The sequence below is a fragment of the Apodemus sylvaticus genome, chromosome 5 (genome assembly GCF_947179515.1).
Source record: "Apodemus sylvaticus chromosome 5, mApoSyl1.1, whole genome shotgun sequence".
Taxonomy (NCBI): Eukaryota; Metazoa; Chordata; class Mammalia; order Rodentia; family Muridae; genus Apodemus; species Apodemus sylvaticus.
The window spans coordinates 163334288-163353793 of record NC_067476.1 but is presented as its reverse complement, the minus strand read 5'-3'; the positions used below and the strand labels follow the sequence as shown (position 1 = coordinate 163353793).

Sequence of the window (19506 nt, the reverse complement as noted above, 5' to 3'; positions counted from 1 at the left end):
GAAGCAAAAATAGTCACCTTTTCCAGACTTGGGAGATGTAGAAGCCTACTTCAAGACTAACTATACAAACAGAAGCCTAAAAATGTATAAACCTTTTGTTTGGTTTTGTTTTTTGAGGCAGGACCTTACTACTGTCTCGCCTGGAAAGCTTTATGTAGATCAGTCTGACCTTGAACTCACAATGACCCATCAGTCTCTGCCTCCTAAGTGCCTAGATCATGTGCTACCATCCCCAAGGGAACAGAATAATCATTTGTTCCCAACTCAGTAAAAGGATGGCCTACCTCAGTGTCAGGACACAGAGGGTCTGTGTGGGAGCAACCCTTTTGCACTCCTCTGAGATCTGCTAAGATGGCAGAGATCACCTCAACATCAATAAGGCTGAAGCCATCTTCAGGGAATATCAAGACAAACTTACTCAAAAACTTACTCAGGGGTGTTTGGAGTAGTATCTGCTACACCAAGTCCCTGGCTAAGAGGGAACTTGGGTTTTTTGTTGTTGTTGTTGTTGTTGTTGTTGTTTTGATTTGGTTTTTTCGAGACAGGGTTTCTCTGTATAGCCCTGGCTGTCCTGGAGCTCAAAGAGGGAACTTGTAAGGATTGTGTGGGTGAGGAAGCATCTGAGGTCTCTCCATGGTAGGCTTGGCCTCTCAGATATGGCTGGATACCTACCTGTCTGTAGGGCTACTGAGGCTATTCTACAGCACACTCCACTCATAGGCATACACCAATGTGAAACAGAATCAGTGGGTCTCAGTCATGAAGTAATGAAAATTATTTTACTGAGCCTTGGAAAAGGCAAGGAGCTCAGTGTCTTCTTTGGAGGGTCCACAAACGCGATCAGCCAGCAATCAGGACTGAGCAGTGAATGGCTGACACTCCATGCCCAGATATTCCAGAAGAATGGAAGTACTAGCCAGGAAGTGGTGGTACACGCCTTTAATCCCAGCACTCAAGAGACAGAGCCAGGCTCTTCCAAGCATCGAGCCCCCCTCCACCCCTCAACACTGTCCTTTCATGCTGTCTCTTAAGATCCAGTCAAGGTTCACCTCATGAGAGAAGCCATATTGCCTTTCTAAGAAAACTAACATCAGGTCTAATCTAACACACTCCTGGCCTTTGGCTAAGCCAGGCCAAATCCCATACTCCACATCCCATAGATTCCTACACAAGATGCAGTCTCTGGGTCATGTCTCTTATAGTTGCTCACCTGTGACGGCATCAAAGAATTCTTCCTCCCCGTTCATCCTTCAGTGACAAGACTGTCACTGTTCTGGGGTTTGGTCCTCCTACTGGATCATATCTGATGTATATTTATGATGAAGTTGTGTGGATCCTGGAAATCTGAGGGGAGAAATATTTTGGAATGAACTCAACTTCTATAAAGCCTATGGTCTAGAAACAACCTGTAAATTCCCATTTTTCTATTTTGGCTTTTGTTTGAGACAGGATCTCACTCTATAGCTCTGGCTGGCTTGAACCTTGCCATGTAGACCAACCTAGAATTCAAACATCCTTCTGTCTCCAACTCAAGAGCAAGGATTGCTACCATGCCCAGCCAAATAGTCATATTTGAAATTGATCTAATTGATCTCCATAAGGGCCAGGTGCACTGGCACATGCCTTTAATCCTAGCACTCCCCAAGCAGAGACAGTGGATTTCTGTAGGTCTATCTGGTCTACAAAGGGAGTTGCTAGTCAGCCAAGATTACATCATGAAACCCTATCTCAAAAGAGGAAGAGGAAGAAGAGGAGGAGGAAGAGGAAAAGGAAGGAGGAAGAGGAGGAGGAGGAGAAGGAAAAGGAGAAGAAGAAGAGGAGGAGGAGGAGGAGGAAGAGGAAGAAAACAAGAAGAAGAGGAGGAAGAAAAAGAAAAGAAAAAATTGATCTCAACTGATCTCAGTCAGGCAGTGGTAGTGCACGCCTTTAATCACAGTCCTTGGGAGGCAAAGGCAGGCAGATTTCTGAGTTAGAGGCCAGCCTGATCTACAGAGTGAGTTCCAGGACAGCCAGGGCTATACAGAGAAACCCTGTCTCAAGGAAAAAAGAAAGAAAAGAAAAAGAAAATATTGATCTCCTCATGTCTAAGTAATGAAAAAAAGTGAATAAAAACAAATTCATTCTTCGAGCAGCATGAATCAAAAGATGCATGCACACCACATATAAAGATGAAAGACAGCTCAGTATTGATATGGAGGGGAAAACCTGACACTGCCTCTTGGAGGCTGGCCTCTCAGTCCTTGTACATTCCTACCCGCTGCTCTCCCCCACACACAGAGTAAAGAAATAAGAATAGATAAACAAAACACAAAATAAATAAATGGGGGGGGGGGGACAATTCAAGGCCTAGGATCAGAGAGACTGCTCAGTGATTAGCACACAAGCAAGCAGACTGGAGTTCAGATACCCAGAGCCCACATATGTAGCATGTCAAGGCAGTGTGCCTGTAACTACAGCTTTGAAGGTAGGAACCCTGGAGCAATCTGACTAGATTCTCAGAATTAGAAAGTTCTGAGTTTGATGAAGAGATCCTGTCTCAAAGAATAAGGTGGAAGAACTGAGAAAGACCCTGACTGAATCAGTCTATATACTCTACAATCGCGCACACACACATTCAAAAACAATAAAAGAAATAAGATACAGCTACCCAAAAATAAAAATAGAGTTTCGGGCCAGCTTGAGCAAATTTAGTGAGATTTTTGTCTCATAATAAAAAGTAAGAGCCAGGCAGTGGTGGCGCACGCCTTTAATCCCAGCACTCTGGGAGGCAGAGGCAAGCGGATTTCTGAGTTCGAGGCCAGTATGGTCTACAGAATGAGTTCCAGGACAGCCAGGGCTATACAGAGAAACCCTGTCTCAAAAAAACCAAATCAAAAAAACCAAACAAACAATAATAAATAAATAAATAAATAAATAAATAAATAAATAAATAAATAAAGTAAGCTCAGCAGGTAAGAGTGCCTGCTACCAAGTTTAGGCTGAACTTAACTCCTGGAACCACAGTAGAGAGAGAAACAACCCCACAATCTATCATCCGAGACATCTATGCGTGTCACAGCACTCACCCACACACAAAATGTAAGGGAAAGAGGGCTGGAGAATGTGGCTCAGTGGTAGAGTGCTTACCTAACATGTGCAAGGCCCTAGGTCTGATCTTCAATAAGTAGTGTAAAAAGAAAAATTCTAATAACAACCAATGACTAATGCATCAATAAGTAATCATTATTTTATTTTAAGAGTTATATTTTAAAATAACCCTTTATAGTTGTTCAGGAAAATGATAAAATATTAATTTAGGAAGACATGTGGGCAGTTAGAGTAGTCTCGACATGCAATCACATTAAGATGGGGCTCTGTAGACCTCAGGAGGCTCTGCTGTGAGTCATGAGGAGTCATGGACAACAAACAGTGGAATAATGTGTCAAAATATTTGCCTCTCACCTCACACCAACTGATCTTTTCCTTTGTGGTGCTAAGGAGGGAACCCAGAGCCTCACCCACACTCAGGCAAACATTCTACTGTGAGTTATATCCCCAGCATGGACACCAGTTTTTCCAAGCCAGAGAATTAAGACAACTATATAACTTAGTTCTATCGTGTAACCAAAAAAAAAAAAAAAAAAAAAAAAAAAGCTTTATTTTTCTCAAAATTACTTTTAGTAACTTAGTAATCAGTTTAGCGGTTTAGAACCCCTGTACAATAGTGTCTCCTGTTGGGACAGTTTTATTTTATTCAGGACAGGCTCTCTGTACATAGAGCCCTGGCTGGCCTCACACTCACAGAGATATACCAGCCTCTGTCTCTGTACATAGCCCTGGATGGCCTTACACTCACAGAAATGCACCAGCCTCTCTGCCTCTGCAGTGCTGAGATTAAGTGCACCACCATGCCCAGCCCAAGAATAGGATTTTGAAACAGTGAAGCAAAAGTTTAACCTATAACCAGGCATGCACACCTTTAATCCCAGCATTTCTGAGGCAGAGGCAAGAGGATCTCTGTGAGTTTGAGGCCATCCAGAGCTACATGGTAAATTCTTGTCTAAAAGGAAAACAACACCTCTAAACTCTTTCAAAATGTTTGGTTTTTTTTCCCTAAAAACAAGTAGAGTGCCACATATAACTTACAAGGTCTCTGAGCAGTTGCCTGTGAGTCCTGAGGAACAAGGAAAGTCTCAGGTGAGAAATATGGCTTCTTCCCTTGGAGTGATCAATACAGTACTAGAGACAATACCCACCCAATCTCTGAAAACCCTTACTAATGAGGGTTTGAGCGTCTGATTATCAGCCAAGCCCCTTGCTCAGCTCTGGGTGCCTCTCTCTTCTTTACTCCCTTTGCAATGAATCATGTAACTTAGGAACCAGACACCTGCGAAGCAACACAAACAGCCACGGTTCAGTGCATGGTCTGCTGTGAACTGCAAAGCAGGGATGTGTTGCTTACTTCTAAAGCTTAACAGTGCAGGGCTGGCCCCCAACCACCTGAAGCTGCAGGAAAAGAAACTGCCAAACTCAGACTAGACACCATTATGACCTACAGAATAAGATAAGATAGCCAAAGGCTTGCCCCAGGTGAACAAATTTATCAACGCCATCCTGAAGGCATGGATTCCCAGTGACAGCTACATCAGCTCCCACCTACAGACACACTTGCCTGAGCTGTCTCTCCTTTTGCCCTTACACAGCCTTCTTCTACTGTGGTGATGCCACAGGAACAACCTCACCAGATACTGACTGGTACCATTTGTTGCATCTTCCAGCATCCAAAATTGAGAGCCAGTCTATTCACTATAAACTGCCTACTCTGCAGTATCACTACAATAGCACAGAATGGACAAAGCCAAGAGGCCAAATCAAAAGCCCTACAGCAAAGATAAGACAACCTGGATACTGAAATGCATATAACAGACCTACCAAACACTTGGACAGCCCAAGTGACTGGTAACCAGTAGCCAAAGAATTCTCTTGGAACGGGGACAGGGCTGGGGATGTGGCTCAGCTGATAATGTGCTTATCAAGCCTTGGATTTGAGTCTCACTCAGTACCCAGTAAACCCTGTAATCTCAGCACTCTAGAGACAGAGTTCAAGGTCATCCTTGGCTATATGGGGATGGCCCCCTGTCTCAAAACAAGCAAACAAAAGGGATAAAACTGTTTCCCCGCCCTCCACGAGGATCAAACGTGACCACAAAGCAGTAACACAGTGCTTGTGCATTCTGGGGAAAAACCACACAGTCAACCAATGCCATCCTGCTAAGAAAATCTTACCAAAATGCAGCCCCACATATGGTTTAATCTACAAACTAAAAGGATTGTGCTAGACACTGTGGGAGCCCAAACAGCAACAGACTCTGGAACCTTCCAAGCCAGAGGAAACTTCTCCAGTAAACGAGTCACAAAGGAAAGTGACAGAGTGGCAGAGGGCAGGCATTATCCCAACAGCAGTATTTCTGTGGTGGGACGTGACATACACACGGGGAAGGCACAAGTTAACATACATGATGAGCTACACAAAGCCATATTCTCATCTTAACCTTGCACTTAAAATGTGTACATTTTATTATATATGAATCACCCCCTTCAAAAGCTACCCTGCAGCCTGTTGTGGTGGCATATTCCTACAACCCCAGCACTTATGAGGTGCAAGCAGGAGGATGCGGAAATCAAGGTTATCCTGACTGCAAAGTTAAGTTGGAAGACAGCCTGGGTACAAGACTAGTCTCTAAATAAATCCATAAAGAAGGGGAAAAAGTGGTATCTTGGAGGGCTAAGGCTGTGGTTTGGCTGGTAGAACATTGCCTAGCATTTGTAAAACCTGAGATCAATTCCTAGAACCTGGAGAAAAAGCTACCTTTAAAAAGATACAAATGACTCCCAGGTCTTAGTTGCACACACATTTAATCCCATTGGGGAGGCAGAGGCAGGCAGATCTCTGAGTTTGAAGCCAGCCTGGTCTACAGAGAAAATTCCAACAGCCAGAATCACACACACACACACACACACACACACACACACACACACACACACACGAACACACACAAAAAACCCTGTCTTGAAAAAAATCAAAAAACATAAAAACATAAACAAACAAACAAACAAAAACCTACATGCCTTTAACCCCAGCACTTGGGAGGCAGAGGCAGAGGCAGAGTGAGTTCCAGGACAGCCAGGACTAGAGAGACCCTGTCTCAAAAACAAAACAGCGTCAGGCAGTGGTATTATCGAAACCTGAAACCCTGTCTCGAAAAAAAAAAAATCTAAAAAAACCAACCAACCAAACAAACAAACAAAAAAAAACCCAGCATTAATGGGGAACTGATGGCTCTTCAGTTAACAGCACTTACTGCCCTTGAAGACAACCAGGGTTCAGTTCTTGGGGTTTTGTTTGTTTGTTTGTTTGTTTGTTTGTTTTGAGTCAGTGTTTCTCTGTGTAGCCCTGGCTGTCCGGGAAATCATTAGGTAGACCAGGTTGGCCTTGAACTCCGAAAATCCGCCTGCCTCTCTCGGCCTCCCAAGTGCTGAGATTACAGGCGTGCACCACCACGCCTGGCTCAGGGTTCAGTTCTTAGCACTGGAATGGCAGCTCATAAATAACTGTCTGTAACCCCAGTTCCAAGGGACCTGCCAAAACTTCTTCTGACCTCTGCAGACTCCTTCATGGATGTGGTGCGTGTATATACAACATATGTTCAGGCACATACACATAAAATAGCTTTTTATAAAAAGACACTAATATCATGCCTGAAGCCAAATTCAAACAAGGTTATACTCAGAGAGGCCGGTGAGATAACTGGATGTCGGGCAGTGTGAGGATAGAGTTTGTGTGTAAGGTATCATGACTATTGTACTATTGTACTATTTCCTGCTATGTTCATAAAAGCTCCATGAAAACATGCTACAAGCAGGTCTGCTCTTTTTACATGCTTTATCTAAAGCAAAAACCCCTAATGTTAAAAGTAAATTACAGAAAATCATTGTAATGAGGGCATAAACTGTGAGGCTAGACACAAGCTTGCCAGCTACTGAGACACTACAGTTTCCATGGCCTATGTCAATGCCATATGTCCCCTAGTGTCCCACTGTGACCAAGAACCCATATTGGAGCCAGACGGTGGTGGTGCACACTTTTGATCCCAGCACTCAGGAGGTAGAAGGAGGTGGATCCTATGAGTTCAAGGCCAGCCTAATCTACCGAGCAAGTTCCAAGACAGACAGCCCTACACAGAGAAACCCTATCTGGAAAACAAAACAAAACAAAACAAAAAACAAACAAACAAACAAACAGTCTTGGTAGGCCTTTCCCACAATACTCCATAAGGTCAAGGATCCAATCTTCTCACTCATCCTCAGGAATGTCTCACAACTGTGAGTGAAATAAATCACTGACCTCTAACTCTCAGCATGGCTGCAGGTTGCCAGGGAGGAGACAGAAGGTGCTCAAGGGCCAGGAAAGACTGCAGTGCTGTCAGGCTGAACCTGTGCCGCTACACTAGTTTTCTGCAGACCTAAGCCACCAGAAGCTGGGCCACAGACAGAGATTGGTCAAGTCCTTCTGGCATGGCCGACTATGTTCCCAGGGAACTCTCCTGATGAACCGCCACAACTAACAAGTTCTGCAGGAAAATGGGGCTGAGCCATTAAGGCCACATAGGTACCCAGCATTTCACAAATGGCCCACGGGGTGGAACAGCACCTCAGTCCTCAGACCTTCTGCAAGTCTGTCCCATCATCTCTAGGACCTGGTTCAGAATATGGCTTCTAAGTCCATGTAATCTAGAGACTCTATGTTTTTTCAGTTTAGCAGAAAACCCCGAGAGAATGAAAAGTTGTATTTGGCAAATAAGCCTCTTCTGTTAAAGGAAACTGGCTTTCTGAACAGATCATGTCATTGTGGAGAGTTGGAGTGTTGCACATCCAGAGCCACACTATCCTGGGTTATCTCTTCCCCCCCTTAAAAGCCACTTGTTGCCCACACTTTGTTGCTTGACCTAACACCCCTTTGACTATCAGGTTAAACCACTGGAGTCTATTCTTAACAGACTGCAGGCTCCCACCAACCAAAGCCCAGAGCATCATCAGACCGCAACATTGTATCCACAGCCTACAGCAGGACATCTAAGCTTGGCTGTGCTGCCTGCTTCATGTTCCCACCAATGTATTCCTAAAAGACCTGTCTGTCTTTTGTTCTGCAGTCACACACAGTTCAACACTGCTTCCATATTGGGACATTTTACATGGGGCAACCTGAATCATCAGGGCTGTGGGTTATTTTTTTTCCATTCACTTATTTTTATATTTATGTAGGGGTGAAGGTATATGTGTGCCACAAGCAAACACAGCAGTCAGATGATGACTTGTAGGGTTGTTTCTTGCTTCCAGCATGTGGTATGGAACTCAGTTCAACAGGCTTGGCAACAAGTGCTTTTACCCACTAATCAACTCACTAGCCTAAGAGATATGTTGTGTGTGTTGACACAGTTCTCTGCCAAAGCTGAGACCACACAAAGCAGATTTAAAAAAAAAAAAAAAAAAAAAAAAAAAAAGACCTCCTGGGCAATGGACCTATAGCTTCTCATGCTCTCAGAATCAACACATAGGGACTGCTTCAGGAAGGGTTCTGGGGTTGTTTCTTTAATCAGTGCTGTCTAGTCAGGTATTTCCCTTTCTGAAATCTAGAGAAAACCCAGGAAATTAGTTCTGGCTGGGCATCATTTTCACCTTCCACCTTCTCCACAAATAACTCTAGGCTGGGGGCAGGGCTCTCTCCTTTCATCTGCCCCCAAGCATACCATCAGAGAAACCCCTCCCCAATCTGGGACACTCAATGATTCTTCTGCTACCCAATAAATGCCTATCTACTTCAAAAAGGGCCCTCCGAAGCTCTTCTGAAGGTGGCCCCCTCCTGAATTCTTCTGAAGACCCCCTCTCTGTGCTGTCTTCTGTCTTATAAGGACCTGACTCAGCTGGGCGGTGGTGGCGCACCCCTTTAATCCCAGCACTTGGGAGGCAGAGGCAGGCGGATTTCTGAGTTTGAGGCCAGCCTGGTCTACAGAGTGAGTTCCAGGACAGTCAGGGCTATACAGAGAAACGCCGTCTCAAAAAAACAAAAAACAAAAACAAAACAAAAAAAAAAACAAGGACCTGACTCAATCAGGCTCAAAGTGCCCCACTACTTCCATGAATTCTCCCACTTTATACTCTTTTTTTTTTCTATATTCTTTGTTTACATTTCAAATGATTTCCCCTTTCCCAGTTCCCCCCTCCCCATATGTCCCATAAGCCTTCTCTCCACCCATTCTCCAATCACCTCCCTCCTTCCCGCTTTACTCTTACAATGTATCTTTAGGTTACTTATAAAAATAGATCTAGAGGCAGATATGCTGGTACATACCTATGATCCCAGGACACAAGAGGCTGAGGCAAGAGGAGCTGGGGTTACAGGACAGCCTAGCCTACACAATGATGCCTTGTCTCAACCAAACAGGAAAGGAGAGGGAGGTTAGGGGCAGGCGGATTTCTGAGTCCGAGGCCAGCCTGGTCTACAGAGTGAGTTCCAGGACAGCCAGGGCTATACAGAGAAACCCTGTCTCAAAAAAACCAAAACCAAAAAAAAAAAAAAAAAAAGATTCTCCAATGCCACTATAAACTTGCTAAAATACCTAGTCATGGGAACCTTTGCTGTTAAAACCAGGAGGAACCAGCTAGATAGGATCTCTACAAGGCATGGCACGCAGGAGGAATTCTAAAGCCACCTTTTCTCATATATCTGTAATCTTAGCATCTGAGAGGTGGAGGCAGGAGGATCAGGAGTTCAAGGCCAGCCTGGGCATTTAAGAGCCTATCTAAAAAAAAAAAAAAAAAGCATTTGTAGCCAGGCAGTGGTGACACATACCTTTAATCCCAGCACTCAGGAAGCAAAAGCAGATGGATCTCTGGGAGTTTGAGGCCAGCCTGGTCTACAGAGTGAGTTCTAGGACATAGCTACACAGAGAAACCCTCCAGTTAGTTTCTGCAGGAAAATGTTAGTTTCCAATCCTCAAAACCCCTACTTGACCAGACAGGAAAACTTGTTCTGTCCCAAGAGATCACATAGCAGCAACACAGTACAGGAATCCTCAAACAGTGAAGTTTCATCAGTGACCAAGCTAAGGCCAAATATACAATTCCACCCTCCCTCAAGGGTAGGTAGGGACAACGGAGTCTAGAGAAATGTCAGAAATACACCAGACATGGCAGCCATGGGTATCATGACAGCACCTTTCTTCCCAAGGCCACCATAGTCACAGCATTTACTGTCAAGCTTGACAGATAAACTTATGCAAAGGGCAAAGCAAAGGGCAAAGCAAAACAGAACTGATTAGGCCCAGCCAAGGGTACCACCATATTCTCATAGAGCCAATCATTCCTCAACATGAAGACCCAGCAGAAACTATCTGGCTGTATATCCTGGGTGGGCCTGTCAGACCCCAGACACATACCAGAGCATGACATGAAGGAAGAGTCACACAGAAATGCAGAGAAGAGAACATACTATGTAATGATCCAAATAGCTCTGGAGGAATTAAAAACAACTCTCCTAGACCAAGATAGAGGATGAGAAAGTTAAGTCACAAAGACAAAGTTGGGTCCACAATCTGAGCACATGGCTACACCAGCAACCCTTGGACAGGCTCCTACACCAGCCCAGGCTTCTACTCCTCACCAGTCCCAGGCCTAGTGAGGGTCCTCATTTCTCTCCCAGGCAATCAGGCTACTTTGAGTGGACAGTGCTGCTTGGTTGCATTGCCTTTTGGTCACCTCTTCAGTGCCTGTCTTCATCTGTCACTTGGGTGTCATCTTGCAATACCCAGGAAGCTATTGTGCCACAGGAAATGTAGTGAGAGGAAGGAATGCTCAATACAACTCCTCCTCTAAAAGGCCTGGTGAGGTAGCATGGCCTATGGGACTCACAGCTAAACCATTATCCACTGACCCTAGAATTCTTGACAGCTCCCAAAAGGTAGGAAGAAATAAAGCAGGAGACTCTCCAGCCCCATAAATCTGGGTCTGTGCTGGGACAGCAGTAACATAGCCAAGCTCTCAGCTCAAACACCACAGCCAATTCCCAAAGACCAAACCATCTGTCAAGATGAGACCGACCCCTCTCATTCCAACTCCTGCAGTTCTCAGTTCAGCCATGACAATGCTCTTTGCTAACGTTCAGGAAAGATCTGAAGAGCCCTGTCATGGTGGACATGCAGTGGTTATTTTGACAAATTTTGTATAAATTTAGAATCACAAAAACAATCCCTACTCTTTCACAACAGCTTTTTTTAGGAAGGAAACAAGAGCAGCTTGCTGGCTTTGGCCTTGCAATGATCTCATCAAGATGAGAGTGCACACGGGTCATGCAGGCTTCGCTTTAAGCACAGTCTTGGGGAAGGAACCAGAAGTGACCTTTACTAAACATTGGCTCCCAATCTTTAGACAAACACAGTTAACTCCGGCTGTACAAGAGGTGCCATTATAGGTGAGACAAATGGCCTTTACCTAGCTGCCCCAGAACCTCAGCTTTCTTTAGGTTCCCAAGATTTGTAGCTTTTGCCAGGAGCTACACAATCCATACCAAAGTAAAACCTAACCATGCTTAGAGCTGTGTAAGTGAACAGCTGACTTCAGCCTCCAGTCTCCATTCAGCAACAGCAAGAACAAGTCTTGTTAGTATCTACCTGCTGAGCAAGTTTTATAGCCACAGAGGACTCAAAGTTTATTAGGAATTCATGCAGGAAATGGGAAGTGTCCAGGCCCAGAGAAAGACAAGGAAAGCAACAGCATTAATCACCTGCTGTTTCCATTCTCCACACCAGCAGGGTGGCCCTCAATTGCAGGCCAAGAAGGTGCTCAGCAGGGTCCCTTAACAGCAGCCACTTGGGATGGGGGAACCTGTCACCTTTAAAGGGAGCCTGAAGTCCACTATTCATAACAGTTTCCTTCCTTCACTAGATCACATTTAGCAAGCAAGTGACAAAAAGCATACCACACACTTCAAGAACATTATCTTATAATCCAGCACCATGTATCTCAAGTACACACAAGATGAGCCCAGTGCTTTTGTACAAAAATGTTTGTTTTAGTCATCATTATGCTGCAACAGAAGAGAACTGTTCAAAAGCTGCTCAAAGGAGTGGGTGGGAAAGTTGTGGATGGGTCTCCTCACAGCTTATGTCTGCCACTGAGACAACAGCAGAATCAGACAAGTGGTTAATCCTCTGCTACATGTGGCTTCTCTTCCCCCACCCCACCCCCACCCTGCTGATCAAAACCACAGCTTTGGCAAGAGCCAAGAAAAGAGGAGCTGCTGCAGAACCAGATGGATGACCCTTGGTCACCCATGAGTGAGAACACCTCAGGGCATCAGACCAGCCCTGCTGACACTTTATTTGGCTGCTTCCTCTCCCACTCTAGGCTCTTCATCAGCTTGCTCAACATCACTCTGTAGTCCCTTAGCTGAACTGGTTTTACTGTGCTGAAAAACTTGTCATGATAAAACCAAACCTACCCAGATCACACCCAAGATCCTGTCTGAGCACTGGGGCCAAGGGTGAACAGCTGCTAAGACCAAGGTCAGATAATCCATAAACCCCATTCCTCCTGACAAAAGACTAAAAGGGAATGAAAAGAGAAAAGCTGCTAAATTCAATCAGTGTTTATTTTGTCTGAAGAAAGGTGACTCAGCTATTGATTAAGTGATAAAGATCCTTGATCCAAAAACAGGCTCTGAATATCAGAAGGCCTGGGACTGGACAATTAGCCAGGACCACTTCCCTCTGTCCTTTCAACCCCACCTGCCTAACCTCCCCTGGCTGCATGTAACTAGTAAATCTAGAGTGCTGTCTTTGCTACACACCACTGGGAGAGGCCAGCACTAGGATGGAGCATTCATGGGAGTGAGATACACCCCAGATCTGGCCCAAGTCCTTTAACAGTTTCTGGGGTGGCCTCACTTATGACACTAATGGTGCTTTTTCCCCCCTCTCCAGGGTGTCCCAGACACTGGATCATAAGGGTGGATCACAACCTTATTCTGGCTTTGAAGCATTGTTATAGACAGGCGGTGGTGGCACATGCCTTTAATCCCACTACTTGGGAGACAGAGGCAGCTGGATTTCTGAGTTCGAGGCCAGCCTGGTCTATAGAGTGATTTCCAGGATAACCAGGGCTATACAGTGAAACCCTATCTCAAAAACAAACAAACTAAAAACAAATTTAAAAAAAACCCAAAAACAAACCAAAACAAAAAAGATTGTTTAAACTGGGCGGTGGTGGCGCACGTCTGTAATCCCAGCACTCTGGGAGGCAGAGGCAGGCGGATTTCTGAATTCGAGGCCAGCCTGGTCTACAGAGTGAGTTCCAGGGCAGCCTGGGCTACACAGAGAAACCCTGTCTCAAAAAAATCAAATCCAAAAAACCAAAAAAAAAAAAAAAAGCATTGTTATTTTATGTCAAGAGCAAATATACAAGGTACCATGCTGCAGCTGGCACTTGCAACATCTAGCCTTTAGCCAAATTATACTCATTTGCCAGGTGATCCACTGTGACTACTGTGACTACCTCCAGAGATTCCAAAGCAGACTCAGTACATGCTCCCAACAGCCCTCTTGTTCTCCATACATAACTGCTCTTACACCAAGAACTCCAGCATTCACCAATGCAGACACTTACCAGGTATTTTTCCAAAGGAGTATCTCAGTCCTTCTAAAAAACTGTTGCACACAGACTCCAGCCAAGAGCCCTAGGGACCCCACGTACCTGATATACTTAGCACAAGTCTAGAACACGCCAGTACCCAGGCCAGGTCAGGCCCTGTCAGCCCCACCAGGTTAACATCCTGTTTACATCCATCATTCCTCAGCACAGACTAAGAGTTCAGAATATGTTTCTCAAAATTAACCAGGTATTCTAAAGGAAGGCAGACATTCTAAAGACAGGAGAAAGCAAGCAAAGAAAGAAACATACACCAGCAGCCAGCAACAGTGCACACAGTCACCTCTTGGAAGCTAGCCCTTCCAGGCTCACTACCACCATGGCACTGAGACTTCGTGGAAGACTGCTCACCAAAACCACCAAGTGAAAGACATCATGTTTGGAAGTTCTGCCAAGCAACCCCGATTCTGTTTTCTGAATTTGAAGAGAACAGGAAGTATCAATAAAGTTTATGGACACATCACAGGGAGCACATGATCATGTTTATAAAGGGCTGCAGGTACAGATTAAACCAGTTGCCTCATGAGGCTATAATAGCAGCAGTAGAAATGTGTTAACCCGTATGATCTCATTATGGGTGATTGTGAGCCACCATGTGGTTGCTGGGATTTGAACTCAGGACCTCCAGTAGAGCAGTCAGTGCTATTATCGGCAGATCTATATCTCCAGCCCGATTGAAGTATTTTTAAAATTTATGTGTATTGGTGTTTTGTCTGTACATCATGTGTGAGTTACCGGCAGTTATAAGCATCCACATGGGTGCTAGGAGTTGCACCTGGGTCCTCTGGAAGGGCAATCAGGACTCAACTGCTAAGCCATCTTTCAAGCCCCGAAGATTTATTTCTTTATTAAATACAGAATGTTCTGCTTGCATGCCAGAAGAGGGCTCCAGATCTCAATATAGATTGTTGTGAGCCACCATGTAGTTGCTGAGAATTGAACTCAAGACCTGGAAGAGCAGTCAGTGCTCTCAACTTCTGAGCCATCTCTCTGAAGTATTTTTAAAAATCTAGAGGCGGGCAGTGGTGGCTCACGCCTGTAATCCTAGCACTCTAGGAGGCAGAGGCAGGCGGATTTCTGAGTTCGAGGCCAGCCTGGTCTACAGAGTGGGGACAGCCAGGACTACACAGAGAAACCCTGTCTCAAAAAAAAAAAAAAAATCCAAAAAGCAAACAAACAAACAATAACAACAACAACAAAATTTTGGTTATTTATTATTATGGGGGGAACACACATGCAACAGGGCATATGCAAAGCCCAAGGACAGCTCTGTGGAGTCAGTTCCGTTGGTGTCATGGGTCCTGGGACTGAACTCAGGCCCTCAGGCTCTCTGGCAGTTGCATTTACCCTCTAAAAGGTAAAATCATGGTCCCATGATTGAAGTGCTTAACAACTGTGTTCAAATACTGACTGAGTTTGGGACTAAACCCTGCCCTGGACAATTAGTGCTAAACAGGACATCAGATGTCCACATCCAAATGGAATCAGGTGATGACAAGGAGACACTGACTTACACTCACAGTGACACCACAGAGGCTCACAGCAAGTCAGAGTGACCATACCTTGAGGTGTCCAGGATGTTTTTATAAGTACAGTATACCCACTTGATGGCCTTCATTCCACAGCAATGCATTCCAGAGCACAGATCTGCCTGGCAAAGGCTCTCTGACCTCTCCAACTGCAGTATGTCATGTGTGGTATCATTCCTAGGTGCCTGTCTCACCCTGAAGGTGGAAGAACCCTACAGCACACCACATAATATAGCTATATATTACCTACATTCCTCTCAGTAACACATTTTTCAGTCAAAGGCACAGAAGGCAAGAGGAAATAGTGACAGCTCCCGTCAAACAGCCCAGAGACCAGCCAGTACCCAGGAACGCACCACAGCCTTCCCATTAACCCCATACCACCACATCAACCTCCGTGAGGACTGTCACACAACTTCTACCCAAAGGCACACTGTGTACCTAGCTACCATAACAAGGCTGTCTGTACATCAGAGAAATAATCTCCAAGATGCAGTCAACTCTATTTTAGGCAGCACAGGAAAATAAAACACACCAAAAATGTTCTAATCAAAAAAAGGAATGACAGCCTAAAGAATGGTAGTGTTTAAGGGTTCACACTGCTCTTACAGAGGACCAGAGTTCTGTCTCTAGCAACCATCAGCAGCTCCAGGGGCAGTTAACATCTCTTCTATCTCCACTGGTACTGAAATTGGTACACATAAAACATACAGACAAAATAGTCAGACACACACACATATTAAATCTTAAAAAAAGGAGTATTATATTTTCGATTACCTTTATAATCTCATAGCATCTCCAGAAGTGCTGGGCAGGAGGATCAACGTTCAATGGCTTTGTTTCTTTATTTGTTTGAGACAGGGTTTCTCTGTGTAGCCCTGGCTGTCTTAGAACTTGCTCGGTAGACCAGGCTGGCCTCCAACTCACAAAGATCCACTTGGCTCTGCCTCCCAAGTGCTGGAATTAAAAAGATGTTTATCGCTGAGCCTGGCAATATTAACATGTTTAAAAAAGAATGAAGCGGGTGTAGGTGTGTACATTTAATCCTAGCATTCTGAGAGGCAGGAAAATATCTGAATTCAAGGCCTGCCTGATCTACACAGTGAGTTCTAGGTCCACTAGGGCTACAATAGTAAGATCCTCTCAAAAAAAAAATAAGAGGTTTTATTAGCATATATTAACTATACATAATTGTGAGTTTCAATGACATTTTCATACATGTTACATAATGTGTTTTAATCAGATTCACCCCCCTTGTTACCCCCTCTTGCCTACCTCCCCAAGTTTGCCATTTTCTCTTTTTTTAAGGTTTATTTATTTTATGTATATGAATACACTGTAGCTGTCTTCAGACACTAGAAGACACTCTTCAGCAGAAGAGGGCATCAGATCCCATTACAGATGGTTGTGAGTCACCGTCACCGTGTGGTTACAGGGAATTGAACTCAGGACCTCTGGAATAGCAGTCAGCGCTCTTAACTGCTGAGTCGTCTCTCCAGCCCTTTATTATAGATTCTTATTAAACATATTGAAAATTTTATTTTAACTGGGTAGTGGTGGCACAAGTCTTTAATTCTAGCACTTGGGAGGCAAAGGCAGGCAATCTCTGTGAGTTTGAAGCTACAGAGCTAGTTCCAGGATAGCCATGGCTACACAAAGAAACCATCTCAAAAAGAAACCAGAATTAATTTTTTTTTTATTCTGTGTATGTATGTGTGTGTATACATGTCCATGCGTGTATATATGTGTGTGTACACAAGTCATAGTGTACATGCTGAGGTCAGTGGACAACTTGGGAGCTAGTTCAAGATTTCTACCTTATAGGTACCCAGGATCCACCTTAAGTACGGCAGAAAATGCCTCTCCCCAGTGAGCTCCATACCTTGCTTTTTGTGAGAGGACAATTTGTTGTTTGAGTGCTGGGATTAAAGGGCATATGCCACTACGCATTGCTAAATTATTTTGTTTGTTTGTTTTTTCCAGACAGGGTTTCTCTGTATAGCCCTGGCTGTCCTATGTATACATACAAATATGTATACATAGATATACATATATACATACAAATATGTGTATGTATATATGTATGTGTGTGTATATATACGTGTGTGTGTGTGTGTGTGTGTGTGTGTGTGTGTGTGTGTGTGTATGTGTGCATATGCATGTTTTAGGGAGAGGGTATTTTTGAGACAGGGTTTCTCCACATAGCCCTGACTGCCCTAAAGCTCACTATGTAGACTAGACAGACATTAAACTTGTAGAGATACACCTGGTTCTGCCTCTCTTTTTTTTTTTTTTTTAAATGGCTGCCAGAGCCTGAAGACATCCCCTCCAATATTTATAAGCTTAAATCCTAACTCACAGGGTATGGTTCTGCCTCTTAAGTGTTAAAGGTGTGTACCACCACATCTAGCCTAGCTTTCTTATTAAGGTTTTTATAAGAGGTGGGTGGTAGGTGGACTGGGGATGGGTGGGTCTAGACAGCTTGGACTACAGAGTAAGGTACTGTATCAAAGCAGAAAAAAACAAACAAAAAAACTCGGAGTAATTTCCACTTAGTATTTTTTTGTTTGTTTTTGTTTTGTTTTTCAAGTCAGGGTTGCTCTATGCAGCCCTGGCTATCCTGGAACTCACTATGTAGACCAGGCTGGCCTCAAACTGACCTCAAATGTCCAAGTAGAAGGCAGAGGCAGACAGATCCTTGAGTTGGAGGTCAGTCTGATTTACAAATCAAGTTTCAGGCCAGTCAATGTTAAACAGTGGGACCCTGTCTCAAAAACAAAACAACAACAAAATGAATATGAACTTGCCAGAGGCTATGATGCATGCCTATAATTCCAGAACCTCGAAGTGAAAAGGATCAGACATTCAAGGTCATGCTCAATTACATTTGGGCCCACCCCAGTTACATTAGATCTTCCTCAAAAGTAACAAAATGAATGTAAAGAACATACTAACTGGGGGTGGAGAGATGGCTCAGTGGTTAAGGGCACTGACTGCTCTTCCAAAGGTCCTGAGTTCAAATCCCAGCAACCACATGGTGGCTCACAACCATCCATAATGAGATCTAAAGACAGCTACAGTGTACTCACATATAATAAATAAATAAATCTTTTTAAAAAAGATTTAATATAAGAACATACTAACTGGTATCCAATACTAAATGACCAGCCCTGGAAGCATATACACACAAAGAACATTACACAAACTGAGCAGGTTGTACTTAAGTATTTAAAGATACATAATATGTACACATACATACATACATATCCAAGAAATAGAGGCCACGGAAGAGAACAAAGAAAGTACTAGGGGACTTGGAGGAAATGATGTAATTATATTACAATATCAAAAAAATAAAGCTGGAGATATAGTGCAGAGGCTGTGATCTGAAGTAAGCTTCTCCAGCTTTCTATTCCTCGGGAATAAGGATGTTAGCGACTGCTGTTTGACTCATGCTTCTAATGATCCAGAGCAAATAATTGCTCAAAATTATCGCCCCTTGAGATAAGAGTTGTTATTAACAGACTGTACCTGGGGCAAACAGGAAGGTAAATTCTATGGAGGACATGCAGCCACCCTTTTCCTCACTGTCACCCTTTAGATGGCACCATCAGAGGCACTGGGAGGCGACGGACAATGTGTCCATTGAAATGTTCCTGTCCCCTTACTCGCATCAGTGAACTAACACTTCGGCGCACCTGTTGCTTGTCAGAGCCCACTGCAGACCACTGACCCATAAGTACCTCTTACTGGTACAGCAGATGTCACATGCTACAAACAAGAAATGAAGGTGGGAGAGAGGATGGGTGACAGCAGGGGCCAAGCTCTCTGCAGAAGCGGTCAGCAGTTCCTTATCCCGAAGGACCCCACTCAGGAGCTGTCCCTGCACCATTTCTGATGATATGGAGCCTAGCCTAACGAAGGCCTCCTCCAAGTGTGTGCGGAGCCCTACAGAACCACTGGTCCAGATGTGCAAAGGCCGACCCAAAAGAGCATAACCCAAAAGCTTGTCCAACTCTCAAGACTGAGGCCCCCCTACTCGGCCGCAGAGGAGCAAGGGGGATTGCGCGCTGCCGCCGGTGCCTCCGCCTCCCCGCGGGGCCCACCGGCCGAAGTCAGCACGGACAGCCCTGGGTACCACGCCGGTGCAGGTCTGAAGGCGCGCTCCTGACTCTGCTGTGGAGACTGAGGCCACGGATCTGAGGCCACGCGGGCACCAAGTTCCGCGCGCGCCCCA

General features: G+C 44.6%; 1 protein-coding gene across 4 annotated transcripts in view; it reads right to left on the bottom strand.

The window, feature by feature from the left end:
• Osbpl2 (oxysterol binding protein like 2) overlaps positions 1-19506 on the bottom strand; it is a 44098-nt gene that overhangs the window by 24222 nt on the left and 370 nt on the right. For 2 of the 4 annotated variants that reach the window (XM_052184512.1, XM_052184515.1), the window contains exons 2-3: positions 16047-16226; positions 1211-1344 (exon numbers count right to left, since the gene is read on the bottom strand). In XM_052184512.1, the coding sequence (XP_052040472.1) occupies positions 1211-1247 (37 nt within the window). In that variant the 5' untranslated portion in view covers positions 1248-1344; positions 16047-16226. Of the gene's footprint in view, positions 1-1210; positions 1345-10699; positions 10722-16046; positions 16227-19506 lie in introns of those variants that run through there. The other 2 variants (XM_052184514.1, XM_052184513.1) reach the window with 2 other exon arrangements.